This window comes from Podarcis liolepis (assembly GCF_965112155.1).
Source record: "Podarcis liolepis genome assembly, chromosome: 16".
Lineage (NCBI taxonomy): Eukaryota > Metazoa > Chordata > Lepidosauria > Squamata > Lacertidae > Podarcis > Podarcis liolepis.
The window spans coordinates 39,638,864-39,660,159 of record NC_139567.1 but is presented as its reverse complement, the minus strand read 5'-3'; the positions used below and the strand labels follow the sequence as shown (position 1 = coordinate 39,660,159).

The window sequence follows — 21,296 nt, the reverse complement described above, 5'->3', positions numbered from 1 at the left end:
AGTAATACTGGTCCCAAGCTCAGCGTACTGGCTTTAACCTTCAAAAGCTCTGAACTGTTTGGAACAGCATATTTGTAGGAACGTCAATACCTTTTTGAGTCTCCCAAGGCCCTATGATTGGCCTCAGAAGGCCTGCTCTCTGTGGCATTAAAAAAGTGAGGTTGGTGACTACCAGGTTCAGTGGTGGCCAAACTTCTGTAACTCCCCTGAAAACTTGATTTGTCTCCCTCATTTCATAGTTTTAAACAAGCCCTAAAGACCTTTCCATTTTTCCACTCCTTTCTGTCTGGTCTTTGACCGCAATAAAGATGGATTATTTTTTCATTTTTCCACTCCTTTGATTGATCTGTTGCTAGCTTCTATCTGTTTAAATTTGCTGTTGGTTCTAGCAATTTTTCTTAATGTTAATGAACTGTGAAATTATGTCATACCCTTTATTTGCCATACCATATCAGATAAAATAAAGTAACAACTACCATGACAACTAATAATTAATAGTTTCATTAATTAATACAGTTACAAGCCATTGTATCCATGATACCTAAATCCATTGTATTCAGCTACCTAAAATTAAATCCAATTGTCTTAAAGAGAAAATAAATGCATATATACCTATCATTCAAATAATTCCCATGACTGAATAAGGTTGAACTATGTCATAAGCTTTATTCCAATATTGAATAAAGAAAACCATTTCCCAATAAATAGGTAGTTGTGCTGCTTCCCCTCTCTCATGCCAATCAAATTCAAAAGTTTGAGTAGACCAGATATTGGACTACAACTCCCATCATCCCTGATCATTGGTCATGCTGCCTGGGGCTGATGGGAGCTGTAGTCCAGCTAAACATTTGGAGGTACCACACTGGCTATCCCTGGTATATTCAAAATTATTAACTAGAAGGCACCACATTGGTTGCCCATGATGTAATAGGATTTCAACCTACAATAGTAGCAATAAGCCCAAAAACAATTTCGATACCATCCATTGGTTTCTCTGGAGAATTTTAAAAGGGCGCTCTTTGCAAAGGTAGCAATAATCTGTTCCCCAAGGGGTATGTACCATTCCAGAATTGCCAAGTCAATCATTGCTTCATTGGACAAGCATTCTGAGATCAGGTCAGCTGAGAAAAGAGGCACCAAAACACCAGCATCTTCTACACTAACCTGTTGCCATTACAGTTTGCTTGTTTGACATTCCAGTCATATGACAGTAAGGATGGACAATTTTGGCTTCTGTTTTTCATTTGTTTTTTCAATCTTAAATTCGGTTCTCCACATTTCCAAGTCAGTTAGCGAATTTTTTGAAAAATGAAAATTCATCAGCATTTTAGTGCAGACTTCTCCCAACATACACATTTCTGCATAGCAATTTTCCCTAATATAATGGACTTTTGTATGAAATTTACACTAATATATACATTTAAATGCAACCTCTACCCTAGTACATGGGGTTTTTTTTTTTTTTTTTTGCATGTATTACTTAACTGGTGAACTGGATTGCAAAATTCGGAGAAGAGTAAATTTCAAAGGATGACATTGGTTCGGCTTGCATATTGTCTCAGAAAGTGTGGATGAGGTAGGTTCGCCTTTAAACGCAAGCTGGATCTAATTTCCCTCCCGTTCTTAACACTGACCCACCAAACCCAATGCTCATACTTTGCAAACTGTTGGTTTGTGGGACTTGAGAGTGCAAACGCAGCCACATTTTATCATCTTGTTAAACACACACACACACACAAATCTGTTAGAAAAACACACGAATCCATCTTAAATGGCCTTCCTCTGACTTGACTGCAAGACAAGCAATTTCCAAGGACACCCACATTGATTCCTCCAATTGCCAAGTCAGATAAAAAGCCTTGTGGTTTCTTATGCAACTTACTTTGGCTTCGGTCTCCCCGCGGTGTAACGTGTACAAGTGATGGACGGCACTTTGCGAAGACGACCAGGGGTGGGTCAGAATTTGGAAAACATGGAAATCGTGGCCCAGCGTGTCTGTCGTAACCAGTAACATACCTGGAAGAAAGGAAACAAGGGAAATCAGAGACACTCAGAACAGGGGGTTAATTTTTTATGACCTGTGGTCAAAACAAATGAATACTTTTGGATCTGGTCTGAACAGACACCAAGAAAGAAGTTCATAGCCTGCATTCTGTGCAAATAAAACACATTGAAATAAATTGCTTATGTTACTTACTTACTTACTTACTTACTTACACACACACACACACACACACATACACACACACATGATGGGATAATCTGCCATTGTCAGTTTCTCTCCGTTTCTCATTTTCCCCATCTTGAATTTACGTCTCCACATTTCCACATCAGTCTGCATATTTTTTAAATGAAAATTGATTGGCATTTTAATCATGCACATTTCTCCTAATACCGACATTTTTGTGTGCAATTCTGCCCAACATACACATTTTTTTCCAAAACAATACAATGCATTTTTGTACACGTTACTTGGCTAGAGAACCACGCTGTGAAATTTGAGAAGTATGAATTTTGAAGCACAACTTTGTTTCATTTCAGGTAGTTTCAGAAACTGCAATTTTTATTATTATTGTCAGAAACTGAAAAAATTAGGTAGACTCGTCTTTAAATGTGAAGTGTGTTAAATCCCTCCTCCCTACCCCCTCTACCCTACCCTATCATCTCACTTCCATTTTACCTACAGCAGTCAGAGCAATATAGAGAGGCCAGGACTAACTTTTATTCTTTGAATAAGAATCAAAGTCTCATTAAAAAAAAAAAAAGCTTTTCATCGGTGCAATGCTGGGGTGGGTGGGTGTGTATATGCTGATTTAACAATGCAATGCACATTTGCTTGGAAGCAAGTCCCATTATGTTCACTGGAGTTTACTCCCAAGTAAGAGTGCATAAGATTACAGGCTATCATGATTATTGTTATTATTATTATTTATAATAATACACCCCCTTCATCCGTAGATCTCAGGGCAGTTCACAACACAGAAAGCCACCGATGAAATTGATTCGTAGCACAGACCTCTAACTGTGTCTACTGAGGCATAAGTACTATTGAACTGAATGGGGCTTACTCTCAAGTAAGAGGGATTAGGCCTAAAGCCTAATCAGGCCCTGAAGGTCTAACTTGTGCTTTTCTCTTTCTTCTTTTCAATGGAGTCATGGGGTCACAAGATGCACATTTCCAAGCTTCGCTTAAAGTGAGGGGTTAGGAAGGGTATGTACTGTGCAAAGTTCTAGCGTGAGACTCTCTTCCGTTAGGGATTTGGGGCATTCCATAGCAAAAAGTGAAAGCTGCAGAAGCAGAAAGCGTTATGGAAGATGTGATTTATTTGCCCAAGTTGTGTTGAGCTTCACGCCACAGCCAGGCCTGCAATTAAGTCTTTTCTTTCTTTCTTTTTGCGACTGCGTTTAGTCTCCTCCAAATGCTACATAATTACTGGGCAGAGGGTAAGTGAGTTGTCAGTGACTTTTGGAACACACAAAATTGCTGTCAACTGTGCAGAAGAAAACCATTCTTACTGTTTGAATTTGGCCTCCAAAATCTTCTGGCCCCTTTTACTCCAAAGATCCGAAGAGTCCTGATTTCCTCCCCTCTCCGCTTGCAAAAACAGACGCAAGCACGCACACTCTCTCACGTGCAAGTGTGTGGCAGCCAACCCCAGGAGTAGTAGAACCGTTTAACTGTCTGCTGTCCCAGTCTGGTCTACTATGTTGAAAGCAACCTGTCCCAGGAAGCCTAGATTTTAGCAGAGTCTGACTGGATGTGCCACAAGCACCGGTCTTTTAAGAAAAAGCTTGGAGACCGTAGTGGAACACGGCTAGACCAAAATGGGTTCCACATTTAAATAGAGGGAATTAACATTCTGCACCCAGAAAACTTGAGGTTTACAGATATTATCCATATATCTCCCTAAATTATCTAACCCTGGCACAAATTATTCAGTAAATTTGCCCAACTTAATTTATTCTGCACAATGTATTCCGTCATGAGGCAAAGGAGGAGACTATGCAGAGAAATAAAGGGCCACAGCTCAGTGGTAGAGCATTTGCTTTGTGTGCGTAAGATCCAAGGTTCAATCTCTGGCATCTCGTGGTTGGGACGGGAGAGACCCCTGCCATAAACCCTAGAGAGCTGCTGCCAGTCAGTGTAAACAATACAGAGATGGATGAACCATTGATTTGTGTTCCTAAGCTCTCAAGAAGGACAACACCACCACCACTGGAATAATTCTGTCAACCTTCTCGCTTTTGTTTCAAGGCATTGCCCACACACTTTCAAAACCTCTCTGCAGCCCTGAGGGCTAGAAGCTTTAAAAAAGGACATCCGATATGGTGTCCCTAGTGTCAAATTCTGCACTTTTCCTGTGCTCCTGTAGCATTTCCAAAGACCCGGGCAGAAGGAAACGTGGTGGTCTGAGGTGGTCTCTCTTATATATTAAGCTCAAGCGACTTCAGCCTTTCCTAGTCAAGACCACCATGCTGACTCCACATTAATTATTTCTTGGTTGTCAAAAGACTAAGTACATCCAACCAGATGTTTGAGAGGCTTCCATCCAGATGTACCATCTGGGAAGCCTGAGTTTCCTTGGCTAATGATTCAGATTCAAGGATGCTCTCAGATATACAGCCTCAGATATACAGCCTGACCCTGTGGGTGCCAGGAAAAGCCTCTTAGGGCACACCTGAGTCCACAAGGTCCATGTTGGCAACCCTTGTGTAGCACTATGGTTACTAAAGTGTGCTCTGGGGAGCCCTTTGCAATTTCCCCCTCCATGAGAAGATCAACGATGGAGGACAAATTTCTTGGAAAGACGGTTGTCCACACACTGCTGATCTTAGAATCATAGAATCATAGAGTTGGAATAGACCACAAGGGCCATCGAGTCCAACCCCCTGCCAAGCAGGAAACACCATCAGAGCACTCCTGACATATGGCTGTCAAGCCTCTGCTTAAAGACCTCCAAAGAAGGAGACTCCACCACACTCCTTGGCAGCAAATTCCACTGTCGAACAGCTCTTACTGTCAGGAAGTTCTTCCTAAAGTTTAGGTGGAATCTTCTTTCTTGTAGTTTGGATCCATTGCTCCACGTCCGCTTCTCTGGAGCAGCAGAGAACAACCTTTCTCCCTCCTCTATCTTTCTCAGAAACTAAGTACTGTTGGGTGTTAAGGATTGTACTGTTGACTCACAGAAAGTAAGAGCAAAGTCTGAACCAGGGGTTCCGAAACTACAGCTTCATTCAGTACGGATTTGTGATTTAAGAAGGGAAACAGAAGATTCATTGTGTCGAATATTCACATTTAATTTAATTGCATTGTCGTCGTTTCTTTTATTTCTTGAATTGCATTTATTCCGTTTACTGCAGTTGAGTTATAATACAATAAAGTGCAGTATATAAGAAATAAAAGAAGGAAGTAAAAATAGGATTTAAAAATCATACAGCATCTAGTATAGCACGTTACAATTCCTGGAAAAGGCAGAAAAATCATTAATTGGTCTGCCAAAGTCCCTCAGCAATTTTCAAGTGGTCCATGGTGGGAAATACTGCTCTAAAGGATGGAGGAATGCCCCAGAATGCTTCCCTAGTGAGGCAGAGGGTTCTTCTACGGAAGGTAAGTCAATGAAGAATGGAGACCTCGAGGGAGAAGTCTTAAAACACCCAGCCCTACAAGATTGTATTAATGAACCTGGCACAGGCATAGGCACACATGTCCTCCCTGCACTTCACGCAGGATTTTCCTTCTGAACTGCCAGGATTTGGTGGATCTGCCAATCTGGGCTTCTGCTCTTCCCCTCCCGCTTTTCTTTTCTTTTTGGTAAGCCACAGGAAGTTTGTCAGAGCATCTCTTTCCATTTGCAAAGAGCTTCACGCTGATTTTGGCAAAGTAGACTTAAAATACTGCACCCTTTCTGCTAAGTTACCATGTCGGAAAGCCACCCGGAAAGGCGCACTGGGAGGTTCTTTCGGTTTTATAGATCACATCCATATGGCGCAACCTTAACTCTGACCTGAGAAAGATTCATGGAAAGTAAGCCAAGAGGCATTCCTCAAAAAGTCTACTGCCCACCCCTCAAAAAACAAACAATAAACCCCCTTCACAGCCAGAAGAGTTTGGAACCCTCTGACTGCCCAATCAGGAGGAACGCAAGGAGAAATTATTGTTAAGATGTTAACACTGGCTGCCATGATGCCTATAATCGTTGATAGTCAATTTACAAAAGTATTTTTGTTGTCCTAATTACTATCAGAAGGAGGATTCAGAGTGCAGTGATGCAACTAGGGAATTTTAGATTTTGGACAATAGCCCAATGAGAGCACCCAAGGTGGTTTAAAAAAAAATTGCATCTATATTATATCCTGCCTTTTTCTCCAAGGAGCTCAAAGTGGTGTGAATGATTCTTGCCCTACTGCCCACAACAACCCTGTGAGGTAGGTTAGATTGGGAGGCAGTGACTGGTCACCCAGTGAGTTTTGTGGCCAAAGGGGGATTTGAACTCTGGTCTCCTAGACCTGGCACTTCACCACTGCATCACACTGTCTCTGATTTACACACGAGCTAAGTAAACTACAGCTTAGGTCCTCAGATTGTCAGGGGCCTCTAAATAGCCCCCCCTTTTAATACTAAATTTAAAGTTTTACATAATTAGTTAAAAATAATAACAGTTTTTATATATAGCTTATATAATATATAATAGCTAATAATAATAAACACACAATTCTTGAGTAATGCTATGGAACCTCTTAAACTTGACATAGCATAGGGTCTCAGCATAACCTATTACACTCCCATTTTTTAAAGCTGGTAATGTGTATTCATTTACTTCAAAATGCGGTAAACCAATCCTACTGCATTTTCCCACCCCCTACTGATTTTGCCCTGGACTTCTGCTGTAAAGTCCTTCCCTAATGGTACCACTGCCAGAGCATGGCTATGTTCTTGAAGGAGAGAGGATTTTGGAGATAGGGGATGGTTTAATTCACACTAGCTCCCACAGTGTCCAATGGGAGAGAAGGAACAGGCTGAAATCTAGGAGAATGGTTGGTAAGGGGACAAAACTGGGTTCTTATTCCAAACACTGGGGTGGGAATGAGGTTCTGGAAATAACGCTACATTGCCACCCGCAAAAATATGATAATGTGATGTCACATGATGTGTGTATGGCTAACAAACACACTTGCAAAACTGCTGAAGTCAGTTACATCCTCTGCGCAATATATACTCAAGCTTGCAGTGAAGTCTGCTCAGGGACACACACACACACTCTAATATGTTTTCCTGGAATTAGACGTAGGCAACCTTCAAATAACATATATCCAAACCACTAAACATGTTCACTAAGGAAAACTGTAGGCATCCGATTGGGGCCACCCATGTTAAAAAGCTGGCGTTCTTTAGGGTCCCCTCGTGCCACATGGTGATTCAACCAAGGTGGGGTGGAGGAAAGAGAGGGGTGGATTGCCATGGAAAATGGGCCCGCTTCACCCCCATAAAGCTAAGCCTCAATGCAAGAATGCAAAGGACTCTCAGTGAAACTGTAAAAAGGCATCACCGCACTGCCAAGAGAGGAATTCACTGAACAAGCACGTCCATCAACATTAAAAACCCGTGCCCAAGATTCACAGATTCAATGGCTGTAGCTCATACGTTGCTTGCACAGGGTCCCAGGTTCAAACCCTGGCATCTTCAGCTAGGACTGGGAAAGTCTGACTGAAACCCAGGAGAACAGCTGCCAGCCATTGTCAAAAATACTGAGCTAGGTGAGCCAAGGGTCTGACTCAGCATAAGGCAGCTTATTGGACTTCCCAGCAGCTGCCTCTTTGAGCTTTCTTGGACCACCTGGAAGGGGGTGGGGGGAGAGATTGTAGCCTCAGTGGCGTAGCGTGGGGGGTGCAGGGGGGGCCAGCCGCACCGGGCGCAACATCTGGGGGTTAGGGTTAGGGGGCGCAAATCCACGGGTTAGGGGGCACAAACTACTTGCCTTGCCCCGGGTGCTGACAACCCACGCTACGCCACTGTGTAGCCTCCACTGGCAACCAAAGGACCTCTGCCACCCAGGTTATCAACTGAATCCTGTGCAGCCAGCAACTGACCAAGGAATGTGCCACAGCCAGAACTTTTAACTCGGTGCTTTTTAACTCCAAGCAACTGAGTCCATTTGCACCTTCAACCGTCAGCCCTCAAATCACTGTGCTTCTTCACACAGCAGGTAGTTAAAACTATGGAACTTGCTCCCACAGGTGTCAGTGATGTCCACTAGCTTCAATGAATTTTTAAAAAGGATTAGATGAATTCATGGAGAAGGCCCTAGATGGCTAGTAGCCATGATAGCTGTGCTTTGCCTCCCATCAGAGACAGTAATGCTTTTGAATACTAGTTGCTGGAAACTGCAGGAGGGGAGAGGGACTAGAGGAGTCATTGGTTTGATCTAGTGGGCTCTTCTTATGTTCCCTTGTAGAAGATAACTGTAACTGTAATTTAATGAATGGTTGGCAACATGTTCTGAACACCTTCAACAACCAGAGGAAATCCTTCAACTATGTGAAGAAAGAGGCACAGCTGCATCTCCTATCTTGAATTCTGTGAATGGAGCAGTGACCGGTGAGTTTTCAGTCACGCTCAGATATGTGGCTCCACCAGCTGTGGAATGCTAAAAGAAGCTGCTGCTGTCCCTCTTCTGAACTGCTGGGAACACTTTCCCGAGATGAAAATATCTGAAATGAATTGGAGGCTCTCGGATAAATTACCATTGCGCCATATGGGTTCTGCCTGTTGCCTTTTCCCTGCTGCTGCTGAGAAGAGACCCCTCCCAGAGGTGCAGTTCCCAGCATCCTTAACAAATGGCAGTTACCAGGATACTTTGGAGGAAGACAGGGACTGTTAAAGTGGTATAAAAGTTGCTTTGAATGCATTGTGTGCATGTGACCATAGTATTCCAAACCATCTCCCCACCCCTCCAAGAAACACACACACAATTAAATAAAAAACAATTTAAGTGGCATTCTGTGGTCTATACATACCATGCAGAATTGCAGATCCATAAACTAAATTGACACAAGTAAATGAGCCACATGAAGTGGCATCCTTAGCAACAACCCAGCAGGCTACGCAATATCTGAGTGCCACTCTTACAAAACGTGAGGTGTGCCTCTCTGACGCAAGGGAGTCGAATGTGCTCAGCTACCTGTGATTTTAACTCGGTCCATATGGCGCACCCGAGATGCAAGTTCTGAAGAAGGATGTCTCTTCTCCTTGCCTTTTTAATGGTTTTAACAGTAATCATTTGGCTTGTTGAAAGAGTAAAGAGATGGATGGTGATACGGCAGCTGCGGGAGGAAAAGGGAGTCCTCTTTCCAAGAGAGAGATGGATGGCATCCGATCTGGCCCTTCGCCTGCCTAACAGAGGAGTCTGCTGTGTGTCACCATGTTCAAATAAGAGGCTTTCATCAAGTGAGGACCTATGTTAACTTTGGCTGCCATCCAGCGCCCTGTAAGAGTGCATAAGGACCACTTCCCAGGCTAAGGTTCCAAAACACTGCTAGGATCAGTGCAGATTCAAACCAGGAGATTCTTGTCTGAACACTGATGATCCTTGTGGAGAGTTGCCAGGTCCCAGTAGGGTTGCCAGATCCTAAGGGGCTGGGGATGAACCTGGAAACCAGGGAGTGCTACTTCAAAGGTCTGGTGGTGCTTAGTGAGGACAGAGGAGTGAACTACCTGATCCAGGAGCCTTATAGAAGAACCTCATGAACAAGGCAGCTAATGGCAAAGTGCTGTTGCTTTCCTCCCAGCACCCTTGAGATTTTAGCACTTTACCAAAGAAATCCTGCGAAGGAAGACTAAATCCTAAAAAATCAAGTCCTTCTTTTACAACAAAAGAAAGTATTTCTTCACACAGTTAAAACCGTGGAATGCACTTCCACGAGAAGTAGAAATGGCCACCGATTTGGATGGCTTTAGAAGAGGATTAGACAAAACCATGAAAAATAAGGCTATCAATGGCTGCTAAGCACTTCAGCTAAGTTCTGTCTCCAGCGCTGGAGGCCTTTGAATACCAGTTGCTGGGAACCACTAGTAGGGAGAGTTCCTGTTATGCTCAAGTCCTGCTTGGGGGCAGGGGGATTCCTGTAAGCATCTGATTGGCCACTGTGGGAACAAAATGCAGACTAGATGGGCCATTAACCTGATCCAGCGAAACTCCTCTTATGTTCACATATGCTCACCTTACCCTTTACCTTCAGCCCACATGGTGAGTCTTTCATTTGAGAGCACACAGTACAGCTGCATCAGAGTGCAGAATGCATCAAGTTTTTATTCAAAATGGCGATAAGGCAGGAAAGTGTGGTGGTCCGCCAAGGCAGAGCTAACTCAAACAGTCAGCAGAAGAACCACTCTTGGCAATCAGTCAGGTCAACGCAGACTCAGCCACCTGCAGGATTGCAGCTCTCCACCACAAGAGCTGTTGATTCAAGGAGGTGAAGAGAGATATTTCTTGTAAATCCTTGCCGCATTTGATCTACGGCTCTCGCCTTGCTTCAAGAATTTGCAGTGCGCCCAAGTACATTCTTAGAAGATGATTAGAATCTTTAACCGTGTGTGTGTGTGTGAGAGAGAGAGAGAGAGAGAGAGAGAGAGAGAGAGAGAGAGAGCTTAATTCCATATTGTTAGTCAAAATAATAAATTGCTGGGGTTTTGGAACCTTTACCTTCTTTCGCACACATGTGTGTATATATTTCTCTTTTTATGTGCTATTTTCCATCTCTCATTACTTCTCACTGAGGAGTTTTGGTTTCCAGCTTTTGTGGCTCAACACTGAAGTTTCTCACTTTGGCTCCCAAACAGCAGAAGTACTTTGTGCAATTCCTTCATGCCTCTTTTGAAGTTCTGAATATACATGGGCAGAGGAACGAAGAACCTAACAATGTGGATTTAGCTTTCAAATAATGGGTAGGCTTTAGGGTTGGGCAAATTATCTGGCTGCTATACAACTAAGCCATTCTCAAAGGAGACCCAGAGAAATAGACTGCAGTTAGTTGTGCCCATTGATGGGAGAGTTAGGAGGTCAACAATATCTGGTAGTCACCATATTGGCTCCCCTGATACTAGAAGGAAGGGAGCTGCTAGGTCAGGTGCACTGTTGCCATTTTTGACATCATGTTTTGCATCATGTTGATCTAGTCTGGGCTTGGTCTACCTCTGGCCTGAGTACCAGATCTTAGAATACCCCCTGCCTGAATCCCTGGAGAGTTGCAGCTGCCCGTTATGATGGCTAATTCTGAGCTAGATGAAACAATGGTCTGACACAGTGTAAAGAAGTTTCCTACTTCTACGTTCTTGAAGTTCTGGCAGTAGGGACTTGGCAGAACATCAGTCATAGAGATGTGGTATCCTAGGATAGAGAAAAGTGTAAGAAAAGCCCTACTGGAAAGCCAAAAAGGTCAAAAGCCAAAGGCTCATGTTCTTGCAGTGGCCAACTTCACGCCTCATCTGGGAAGCCTGCAGGCAGGATGGTGCAATAGTACTCATCCCATGTGCAATACCCAGAAAATAGTATTCAGAGGCATGCTGCCTCCAACTGTGAAGGTAGAACATAGCCATTATGGCTAGTAACCATTGACAACCTCGTCCTCCATGAATTTTGCAATCCTCTTTGAAAACTATCCAAACTGATGGCCTCACTACCGCTTATGGGAGTGAATTCAAGAGTTTAGTTATGACCTATGTGAATATAGCTCTCATTATCCTTTTACCCAAGTCTTCTCTTAACCCAGTGCTATGTTTGAAGGATACTGTTGCATGTCACCCCAAACTCCAAGGGGTGAGATCCCAGGGTTTCCATGAGCTTACCGAGGGCTCCTTTTGAACAGTAAGGCACAGTGGAAACTATGGTGTCATTACGATTTAAAGTTTATTTACACATATATACAACCTGAGCCTACGATGGAGGAGTTCACAGTGTCAACACCCCAAGAGGATCTTCCTTCTCCTATAGCCACAGGCCTAGATTCAAACAGCCACCCAAAGTCAGGCTCTGCCTTTCAGACATTATCAGCTTGCTGCCTTTCTTCTCGGTGACATCACACACACACTGTTCAACTCTAAACTCTGGCTTTTGTCTTTCTCACTATCTGCAAGGCGGAGGAGGGGCGCCACACATTTGCCATCTGCCACAGAGCCCCTCTCTTTTGCTCTCTTAATGGCCCATCACCTTTCTTTTGCTCTCTTAATGGCCCTTCACCCAGGTGATCACCTCATGAGGAAGCTAGCCTGGTTTATATTTTAACACTTGCTAGGATTATAGGGATTAGAAATCTGGCACCCACAACTCATAACAATACTATACCTGTATTCACAACACACACTTCCACCATGCCTCCACAAACACTCCCCAGCGTATTTTTGGAGGGAATGATCACCACGCCGCCAGTGGGGGAGAAGGATAATCATAATCAAAAAATTTCCAGGCCTTCCTGCTTGTTTTTTTAAACTGACATTTGTCCCATTTAGCAGATAACATCTGAAATGAGTTCAAATTCTTGTGTACGTGTAATAACTTGGCAAGAATTTATGAGCCGAGCAGATATTGCCATGCGGACATTTCAAAGCCATTTGTAAAAGGGGGGTGGGGGTTTGCAAGTGAAGTTCAATTAGCGATGGTTTCCCTACTCCCTCTCAAATCCACAGAGAAGATGGAAAAATCCCATTCAGGAGGCATTAACTATCCTTCCATGCATGCAAAAGATACAAAGACCTCACACACTCGCACAGCAACAACAACCAAAGTTTGTTACAGTGAGCACTTCCATTTGCTTCAATTTACAGCTTCCTATTTGCAATGCACGCTATCTGTTGAAGGATGAAATAAGGTGCATTTGCATTAAGAAAATAAAGGCTGGCTGGGGATGGGGGAGGAGAACTGCAGAGGGGATATACATAAAGGGGGGAGTTGGAGAAGGGGGCACAGATGTAGATTGTGGCTTAAGAGCTATTTCTGCAGTATCAGAAGACTAAACCAGACTCCGGGCTGGCCATAAAGTAAAACCCACGCCCTGAAGCGAGGTGCCAAGCCACAAAAAGAATTTGCGTCAACTGGGAATACAAGGAAGAAGAAGAACTTCTAATTATAGGGCCTGGAAGCGGAAGCCGTGAGTGATTAGGAGTTTAGGCACTGCTGTGTGTTTACTTGGGAGCTTCCTCTCCTCGTTGCCCCCTTGATAGATGAGGTTGGCCTAAAGGGTGGGATTGAAAGTTTGCTGATGAGATGCAGAAAAAGGCTCCAGGACCCGAGCGGGGATGGCGACGGGATAACCGACGGCTTCTGCGGCCGTGTAGCAACATAAGTCTTTTCAACTAGGCGTCAGTTGGTTAGCCCAAGAAGACAAAATTAAAGGGTAGGGAATCTCAGCTGGGTACTTGCAGTTAAAGAAGAGGAAGAGACAGAGAGAGACACAGAGAGAGAAAAGTAAAAAACATATATATAGGAAACCAGCACAGCTCAGATTTCTTAGATACATCCCTATTTATAACACCTCTCTAATTGCTGTGCTGTTGATGAAACCCAGTTAGATGCACATAGTTTTGCCACTGGTTGAGCTGCCAAGAGTAGAATATTTTTTTTAAAAAAAGGTTCCTTTGAGTGTTGCCATCTTGGAAAGAAAACACAATCTTTCTTGTGCCTCTAAGGCCAATTGCTTCAATTCAACTGGGTCTACTCTAAGTAGAACCAATGCTACATGCAACCTATTTTAACCTTAACCTCTGTAAGGTTCAAATGTACTAATCTCATGATTCTGTCATCAACACAGCTGAATCTTTACACAGGTGACCTTAAAGTAGCTGGATTGTATTCCATGTTAGTCATACTCAGAGCAGAGCTATTGAAAGTAATGGGCAGGACTAACAGGTACATTATTCCAATGGGTTTACTCTAAGTACAACTTATTTGGATCCAATCCCTTGCTTCCACACTGTGTACTGAGACACATGCTAGCAAGCCACAAGGAATTGCTTGCATGCTAATGAGAAATTAATTACCTGAGTAATTAAAGTCTCTCAAAAGTTCAAAGTCATGTCTGCATGATTTATTGTTCTGGCCTTGCTCCTCTTCCAGTTAGCAGTATTTTGCCACATCTTTGCTATAAGGTGTGCCTGGGTCATTCAAATCATTCCTGGTGCAGAACTGCCCTCCTCAAAAGATGTTTGTTAAAAACAGTGAATCAAAACAGGGTGGGGCTACTTTGAGAGAGGACCATTTTTCACACAACATGTAATTTATAGAACGCACCACCTCAAGATGTGGTGATGACCACTAGCTTAGATCAGGATGGGCAGAAAGTAGATTGCAATCTACCAAGCAGCTCTCTGGGTGAGTCACAGTAATCTGCACAGGTGTCTGGCTCCAAATTGTTTAACAATAACGACAATACTTTTTCCCACCTGCTGAAATGAAGAAAGCTTGGGAGGAAAACCAGGAGTGGATTTTTTGTATGTGGGAGGGCTGTGAGCTCAGTTTGGGTACTGAAAACGAAAAGGGCTAGTGCGTCACTCACACAATACAGAGTTATCTTTTGATATCAAAGCCATCTTCTAAGGCTGCAATCAAACCTACTTCGATCTCAACATTGATCTCAACAGGACTTACTTCTGAGCAGACATGGTTAGGGTTGCACTTTAACTCTACACAGTGTGAATGAGCAACAGCCCTCTCCTGCTATTGCTCCACAGGTAATGAGAATTTTTCTGTTTCTGAACCTGGAAGTTCCATGAGCTTCTGTTGAACTGAAGGGTGGTGTCTCTAATCTACGCATGAAGCCCAGTCAAGAATGAAAACACTAGCAGGGAGATGAGTGATGGCTGGTGAGCCAGCCAATGGGATAAAGAAAGGTTAGCTCAAGAAGCAGCTGTTTAGGGACAAAAACATTTTAATGGAGAGAAGGAAGAAGATATAGGAGCTACTGAATCCAACAATGACACTGGGTTGGTCTTCTGAGATAATCTGACTCTCCAGGGCTATGGCATGACAGCCCAGTCTTAAACTGCCTGCAGTTATCTCCTCCAAATAGCAAGCTTGGTGATCACTGTCAAATTTGGGCAGAAGGAGATTCCTCTTCAATCACCACAGAACTGACACCCTCACTTGACATAAAGAGCATGGAGGCTGACCCCTTCCTTACAAGAGACATAGCCTAGTGTAGAACTACTGCTTTGCACCCAGAAGGTCCTAGATTCAAACCTCAGGCATCTCCAGGAAGGGCTGGGAAAATCTACCTTGCCTGAAAGCCTGGGGAGCTGCTGCCAGTCTGTGTAGAAAATACTGAGCATGATGGACCAAGGGAGCTCCCTATATTCATACATACACATGCACACAGACCCTTTTGGGGTTCATGATGCTTGGCTCCAACTGTGAAATCCATGTGGAAATAAAAAACAGGACTAATTTGCAATGGGGTTTCAATACAGTGGTACCTCGGGTTACATACGCTTCAGGTTACATACGCTTCAGGTTGCAGACTCCGCTAACCCAGAATTAGTACCTTGGGTTAAGAACTTTACTACAGGATGAGAACAGAAATTGTGCTCCGGCGGCATGGCAGCAGCGGGAGGCCCCATTAGCTAAAGTGGTACTTCAGGTTAAGCACAGTTTCAGGTTAAGAACGGACCTCCGGAACGAATTAAGTACTTAACCCGAGGTACATTTTGGGCAAAAACCGACCTATCCCGGAACCGTGGTTCAAACAAGCCTGGACCATGCTAGTCTTTATTTTTCACAAATAGCTATGTTGCTGCCAACCTTGTGTCCCCAAATACATAAAAATGAATTTGATAAGTCACCCAAGAAGAGAATCTGTGAGGCATTATTGAGGCTTCTCAACGATCTAACAACCCCGCCCCCAACCCCACTTACTTTGATAAATGGGAAAACACTTCTGCGGAGAAAATTCCAATTTAAACTTCTTTAACTATTAACCCAAGACCACCATCGTATTTCAATATACCACATTTAACTAACCAGAGGAATTTCAGCTCTGTTAGAGGTGCAGTCAGGCATCCACAGGGGTACACAGTTTAATCTGTTTTACTGCAGGCCTAACATTAATTTTCCCTGTTATTAATGGGTGGAAAAGCTCTCTCTGAGCCAAAGAGGGGGCTGCTGCTTAAAAATTAGACGTGTTGCCTTTCACAGCTCTCGGCCTGCAGGAGTGACGCCTGTGGAAGGGAAGATCAATTATTTACTACATTACAACGGAAAAACACATATTTACTGGACACTAGGCTTTTGAAAGTGAACCAGATCTTCCAAGTGCATTTTAATGTCTCAGGTGCTGGACATGTCTCTGGCCGCAAAGAAAATCTAGAAGGGAGTGATGGTCACCAACCTAGATGGCTTTAACAAAGGATTAGACAAATTCATGGAGGAGAGAATTATTGAAGGCTACTAGCCACAATAACTATGCTCTGCCTCCATAGTCAGAGACACTAATGCTTCTGAGTATCATTTGCTGGAAACCACAGCAGGGAGAAATTGCTCTTGTGCTCGCATCCTGCTCGCAGGTTTGGCAAAGGCTGGGTTGAGAGGCATCACTTGTGTGATGGACCAACACCATTCCTCTATCCATCTTCGCAGCTTAAAGTTCTAAGCTAAAGCCTGCTTCAGAGGGACTCTCTCCTCTCTTGCAACGGGGCTGTTATGCCACCAGCTTCCTTGTGGGAAGGATATCAGTCAAGATGAAGCAGCAGGTAAGAACATAAGAAGAGCCTGCTGGATCCAGCCAATGGTCTATCTAGTCCAGCATCCTGTTCTCAAAGTGGCCAAGCAGATGCATGTGGGAAAGTGTTCCCCCACCGCTGTGGTTTCCAGAAACTGGTATTCAGAAGCATTTCTGAAGGCAGCCCTGTTCAGGGGAGTTTTAAATGTGTGACATCTTAGTGTATTTTTGGTCTTTGTTGGAAGCCTCCCAGAGTGGCGGCGGCGGCTTCTTCTTCTTCTTCTTCTTCTTCTTCTTCCAATCTTTGACTGTGGAGGCAGAGCAGAGTCATTGTGGCTAGTAGCCACTGATAGTCTTATCTTCCATGGCGCCAATTGGGTACCCAACCTCCATAGGAACCATCTGCTACCAAGTACCCTGGTGCCTTTTAATAAGTTGACTTTGCTGATTGTGTGTGTGTGTGTGTGTGTGTGTGTGTGTGTGTGTGTGTGTTTTAATGTAGCTTAATGTTTAGTTGTATCCTGAAAGGCGGGATATAAATAATTGTAATAATAAATAAATAAAATAATATCTTTCCCATTAATGTTGATCCTTACTCAGCCTGTGGTATTTCCTGTCTCCCTTCCTCTCCCTCTGTCTCCATATTAAGGACTTGGCTTTCAGCCTTTATTCATTCATGTGGTCAGTACACAGTTGGAATGACATCCTAACTTCCTAGTCAGGCCATGGAATCTTCTTCCTTCTTCCCATTTGCACAGAACTCTTCGCCACGTCCCTGCCTCTGCCCCCAAATAATGACCTCCCCACATTTGCTCCTAGTTCAGTTGCTTGCCCATTGTCATTATCTGCCCATCAGTGCCTATATCTCAGACAAGAAAACAAAAGTGCTGAGTTAAATATGCAGCTTCATGTTGGAGCCCAACTGACTCAGTTTTTGCAAAGATTTTCTGCTGCTCTGAAAGATACCTGCCCCATCTTGGTGATTTCCCAGTGCTCCTTGCTAAAAGCATTTGGTTTTTCATTTCCTCTGCTCTCATTTGCCCGTGGTGACGTCAAGATGTAATCAAATATGGTTCGCTATTGACCCTTAGGGTCCCTTCCAGATTCCAGGCTGCACTGTGACATCGTTCCATTTGCTGTGTGATTCCTGGCTGGGAATCATAACCTGTATGATTGTTTCTGGAGTGAGGAAGCAACAGTAGCCAAAGGAAATGAGGTGGGGAGGTGACTATCTGAATGATCAGTGGAAATAAGAAGTGTGGAAAATGTTTCTGCACCTTCAAAATTGCTAACTTCTACCTGGAAAGCTGAACCTGGAGAATAGTCAGTACAAGATTTAATTCATTGTGAAGCTGCTAAGCGAGGGAAACCACGAGAGCAGTGCTAGTGGCAACACAGAATGTATGTTTATCTACCACTGCACTAATGTTTAACTCAAATCGTAACATTTATAGCTCTGGGTTAAGCTTCGGCATTAAAAATTGAAAGCTGAAATATTGCTTCTGCCACTGGAAGTAATAATCATTCTACTACAACAGCTACTTCTACAGCAAACGTGCCAAAAAATTACAAGAAAACTCCCCATTATACCATCAAAATTTGTTCTGTGGTAGATGCTGATTGCATTCCCACTAGTCCTTAAATTCCCTTGGGGGTTCCTCAGCTGGTGCCTCCCACCTCTCCTTTGCATCCAGCCAGTCCATAAATGTTACTGTGGAGTCAAAACCATGCTAGCATATATACTGTTTGCATTCACTTGCAGGATTTCCATGCCTCATCTCGGAGAAACATGTGAATTGTGACGATTTCTGCTAATGTTTCCATTTCTGGTGGAATGCTCCAACATCCCTTTCAGCTACTGAGCTATGCTCTCTCCATGACAGGGAACCACAGCACATGCCAGAGCTGGAGCACTGATCTCACTGCAGTGATGGCTGTTGCTTGATGATGCAAGAGGACAGTAAGGCTGTCTGCCAAAACAGCAGTCTAGGCATTGACCTTAACAGCCTAGAAAAAAAAAGTGTTACCAGTCTATTTACCTACTCTGTAAGTCAGTGCAGCATGATCAGCATCTGAAGTAAAAAGTAACTCCCTTCCAGATTGCAAAAATCACCCTGCCTGATCACTTGCCTTACTTGCAAACAGGTAACCAACAAGACAGCTGGGGAAAGTCCTATGTGAGGTGCCATCGCGTGGGAAAGCTGAAATGTTTGCAAATAGGAAGGGACAAAGGTTTACACATCCTTAGATTTGTGTTTGTGCTGACAGCCACAGCTGGGCACATGTTACAGGGGGGCTTCTCAAGTGCTGCCGGCTTGTGGAAAGAACGTGGCTCAGTCGGTCGCATTTTGGTTACGGCAAATAAAAGACTGGCCTTCTGGTGACTCAGTGGAAGTAGTGCGTTGTGCCAGAAAATCTGGGCTATTCCAAAGTTGACTCAGGATGGAAGATTTACTTTGGACACCAAGCTGTCATCTTAACACTCCGCTTGCAAGACCATGCCATGGGTCTGGCTGCCAGAAAATGAAGTGGCTGCATTCCACTTGTTAGGAAAACTACATCCCTTTCCAGGACTCAACACCTTATTTGCCACATCTGATCAATCCTGGCTAAGGGATTCTGTTACACACACACACACACACACACACACACACACACACACACACACACAGTTTGCATTAGTTCTTGGCTAAAGGGTAAACAAGCTTTTGGGGCCCGTGGACACATTTTTATTTCTGAGTACCACCCCCTCTGGTCTCCTCTCTCTCAGGGATCAGCCACCAGCCCCACACCAGAGAGTGAAAAAGAGGAGAGAGAGAGAGTATACACTTTGCTTTCCCAATGGAGCCACGCAATTACAGTGGTACCTTGGGTTAAGAACTTAATTCGTTCCAGAGGTCCGTTCTTAACCTGAAACTGTTCTTGACCTGAGGTACTTTAGCTAATGGGGCCTCCTGCTGCTGCCATGCCGCCAGAGCATGATTTCTGTTCTCATCCTGAAGCAAAGTTCTTAACCCGAGGTACTATTTCTGGGTTAGCGGAGTCTGTAACCTGAAGCATATGTAACCCAAGGTACCACTGTAATAGAGGTTGATGCTATCAGTAGCTCCTAGTTATGATGAGTATATGCTACCTTCAGGGGAACAGCAGCAGGAGAAGGCTATGGCCCTCACATTCTGTCTGGTGGCTTCCCAAGCACATCCTGTTTGGGGGCTACTGGGAGCACGGGGTGCTGTACTAAATGGGTCTTTGATCTGATCCAGAAATATCTTCTTCCGTAGCAGCATGACAGCACAGGAGTACATCTACCTGAACCCTTAAGTACCTTCAGTTGCAATTGTCTTACAAAGCTTGCAAATCTTAGATTATCTGTCAGGGCAAACCATGGGAATGTGTAGGGTTGGGAGGAAAAAATGTGTACATATACATTTATTTTCCCCCTCCTGGGGCCCCCTGAAACAAAATTCAAGCGTAGCCAGTTCCTCTGGACTGAAAAGTCCAGATTGTGCGATTCTTATCAGATATGTGATTTACTGGCAATGTACAGCACGGGGGGGGGGGCGGTTGAGAGGGAGAAGTGGGGGAGGTTTCTCCAGTTGCGACAATGTTTAAAGTCTGGAGGGGCATGTCATGCGCCACCCATACGGCTCACCACCACCACTCCAGATCACAGCGCCGAGCCAGGGGGTGCCCACTGCCAACGCTGTAAATGCTGCCATTAAAATGTTTGTTTTAATTCTGACCTCAGAGTCACAGCTAATAAACAAGAAAGGCAGTGGGAAATTGAAAAACAAACTCAATGCAGCTGTCGGACTGGCTGGTTCACAACAGCATTTTAACGGCGTCCTTTAATTTCAGCTTCTATGAATAGATCCCATACACAGCACGTTGCATACTGAGCAGCCAAAGAAGCCTTGTCTCCCGTTCCCCCCAACTCACTGGTATGCTGTACGTGTCCCGTTTACAGCATTTAAAATAAATAAATAGATAGATAGATCTCTCAATCTTGTCCTCTTGTTTCCAGAAGGGCTGAACTAGCTCATGTTTGAGGACGTCTTTAGCAGAGTGTCCTATAGCCGACCTGAACTGATTTACCTAACTATGCAGCCCTGAGAGTCTTTGTGGGGGAACCACTATGTAGCTCTGCGTAGGGAAGTTTTTAACGTGTGGTGTCCTACTGTGGTTTTATAGTTTGCTGGAAGCCGCCCAGAGTGGCTGGGGCAACCCAGTCAGATGGGCAGCAGATAAATAATTATTATTGTTTAAATTGTTATTATTATGACTATTTTAACTTTGCATGTTAAAACTTTAACTTTGCACGTCATGTGCCCTAGACATGGCGTCACCCCAGGGCATCGTGGGGAGTTAAAATGACAACTCCTGGACCCAGCCACCTTTTCAAAGATGACCCCAGGGCAGGCATCAGTAGTGAGCCCTAACTGTACTCTCCAACATATCACAGAGCAAAATAAGGACAGGGAATAGGCATAGCCATTCTCATAGCAAATATAACAACATATAGGTGGGGAGGCTGTTGTAAAAAAATAAAAAATCACACTATAGGAAGAGGGGCCTTTTAAGCATACCCCATAATA

At 43.9% G+C, this 21,296-nt stretch overlaps 1 protein-coding gene across 15 annotated transcripts in view; it reads right to left on the bottom strand.

Annotated features, from left to right (window-relative positions):
• The window catches only part of BCAS3 (BCAS3 microtubule associated cell migration factor), a 467,771-nt gene that overhangs the window by 335,139 nt on the left and 111,336 nt on the right, over nucleotides 1-21,296 (bottom strand). For all 15 annotated transcript variants that reach the window (XM_083479822.1, XM_083479833.1, XM_083479824.1 and 12 more), the window contains one exon: nucleotides 1,883-2,016. In XM_083479822.1, the coding sequence (XP_083335948.1) occupies nucleotides 1,883-2,016 (134 nt within the window). The remainder of the gene's footprint in view (nucleotides 1-1,882; nucleotides 2,017-21,296) is intronic.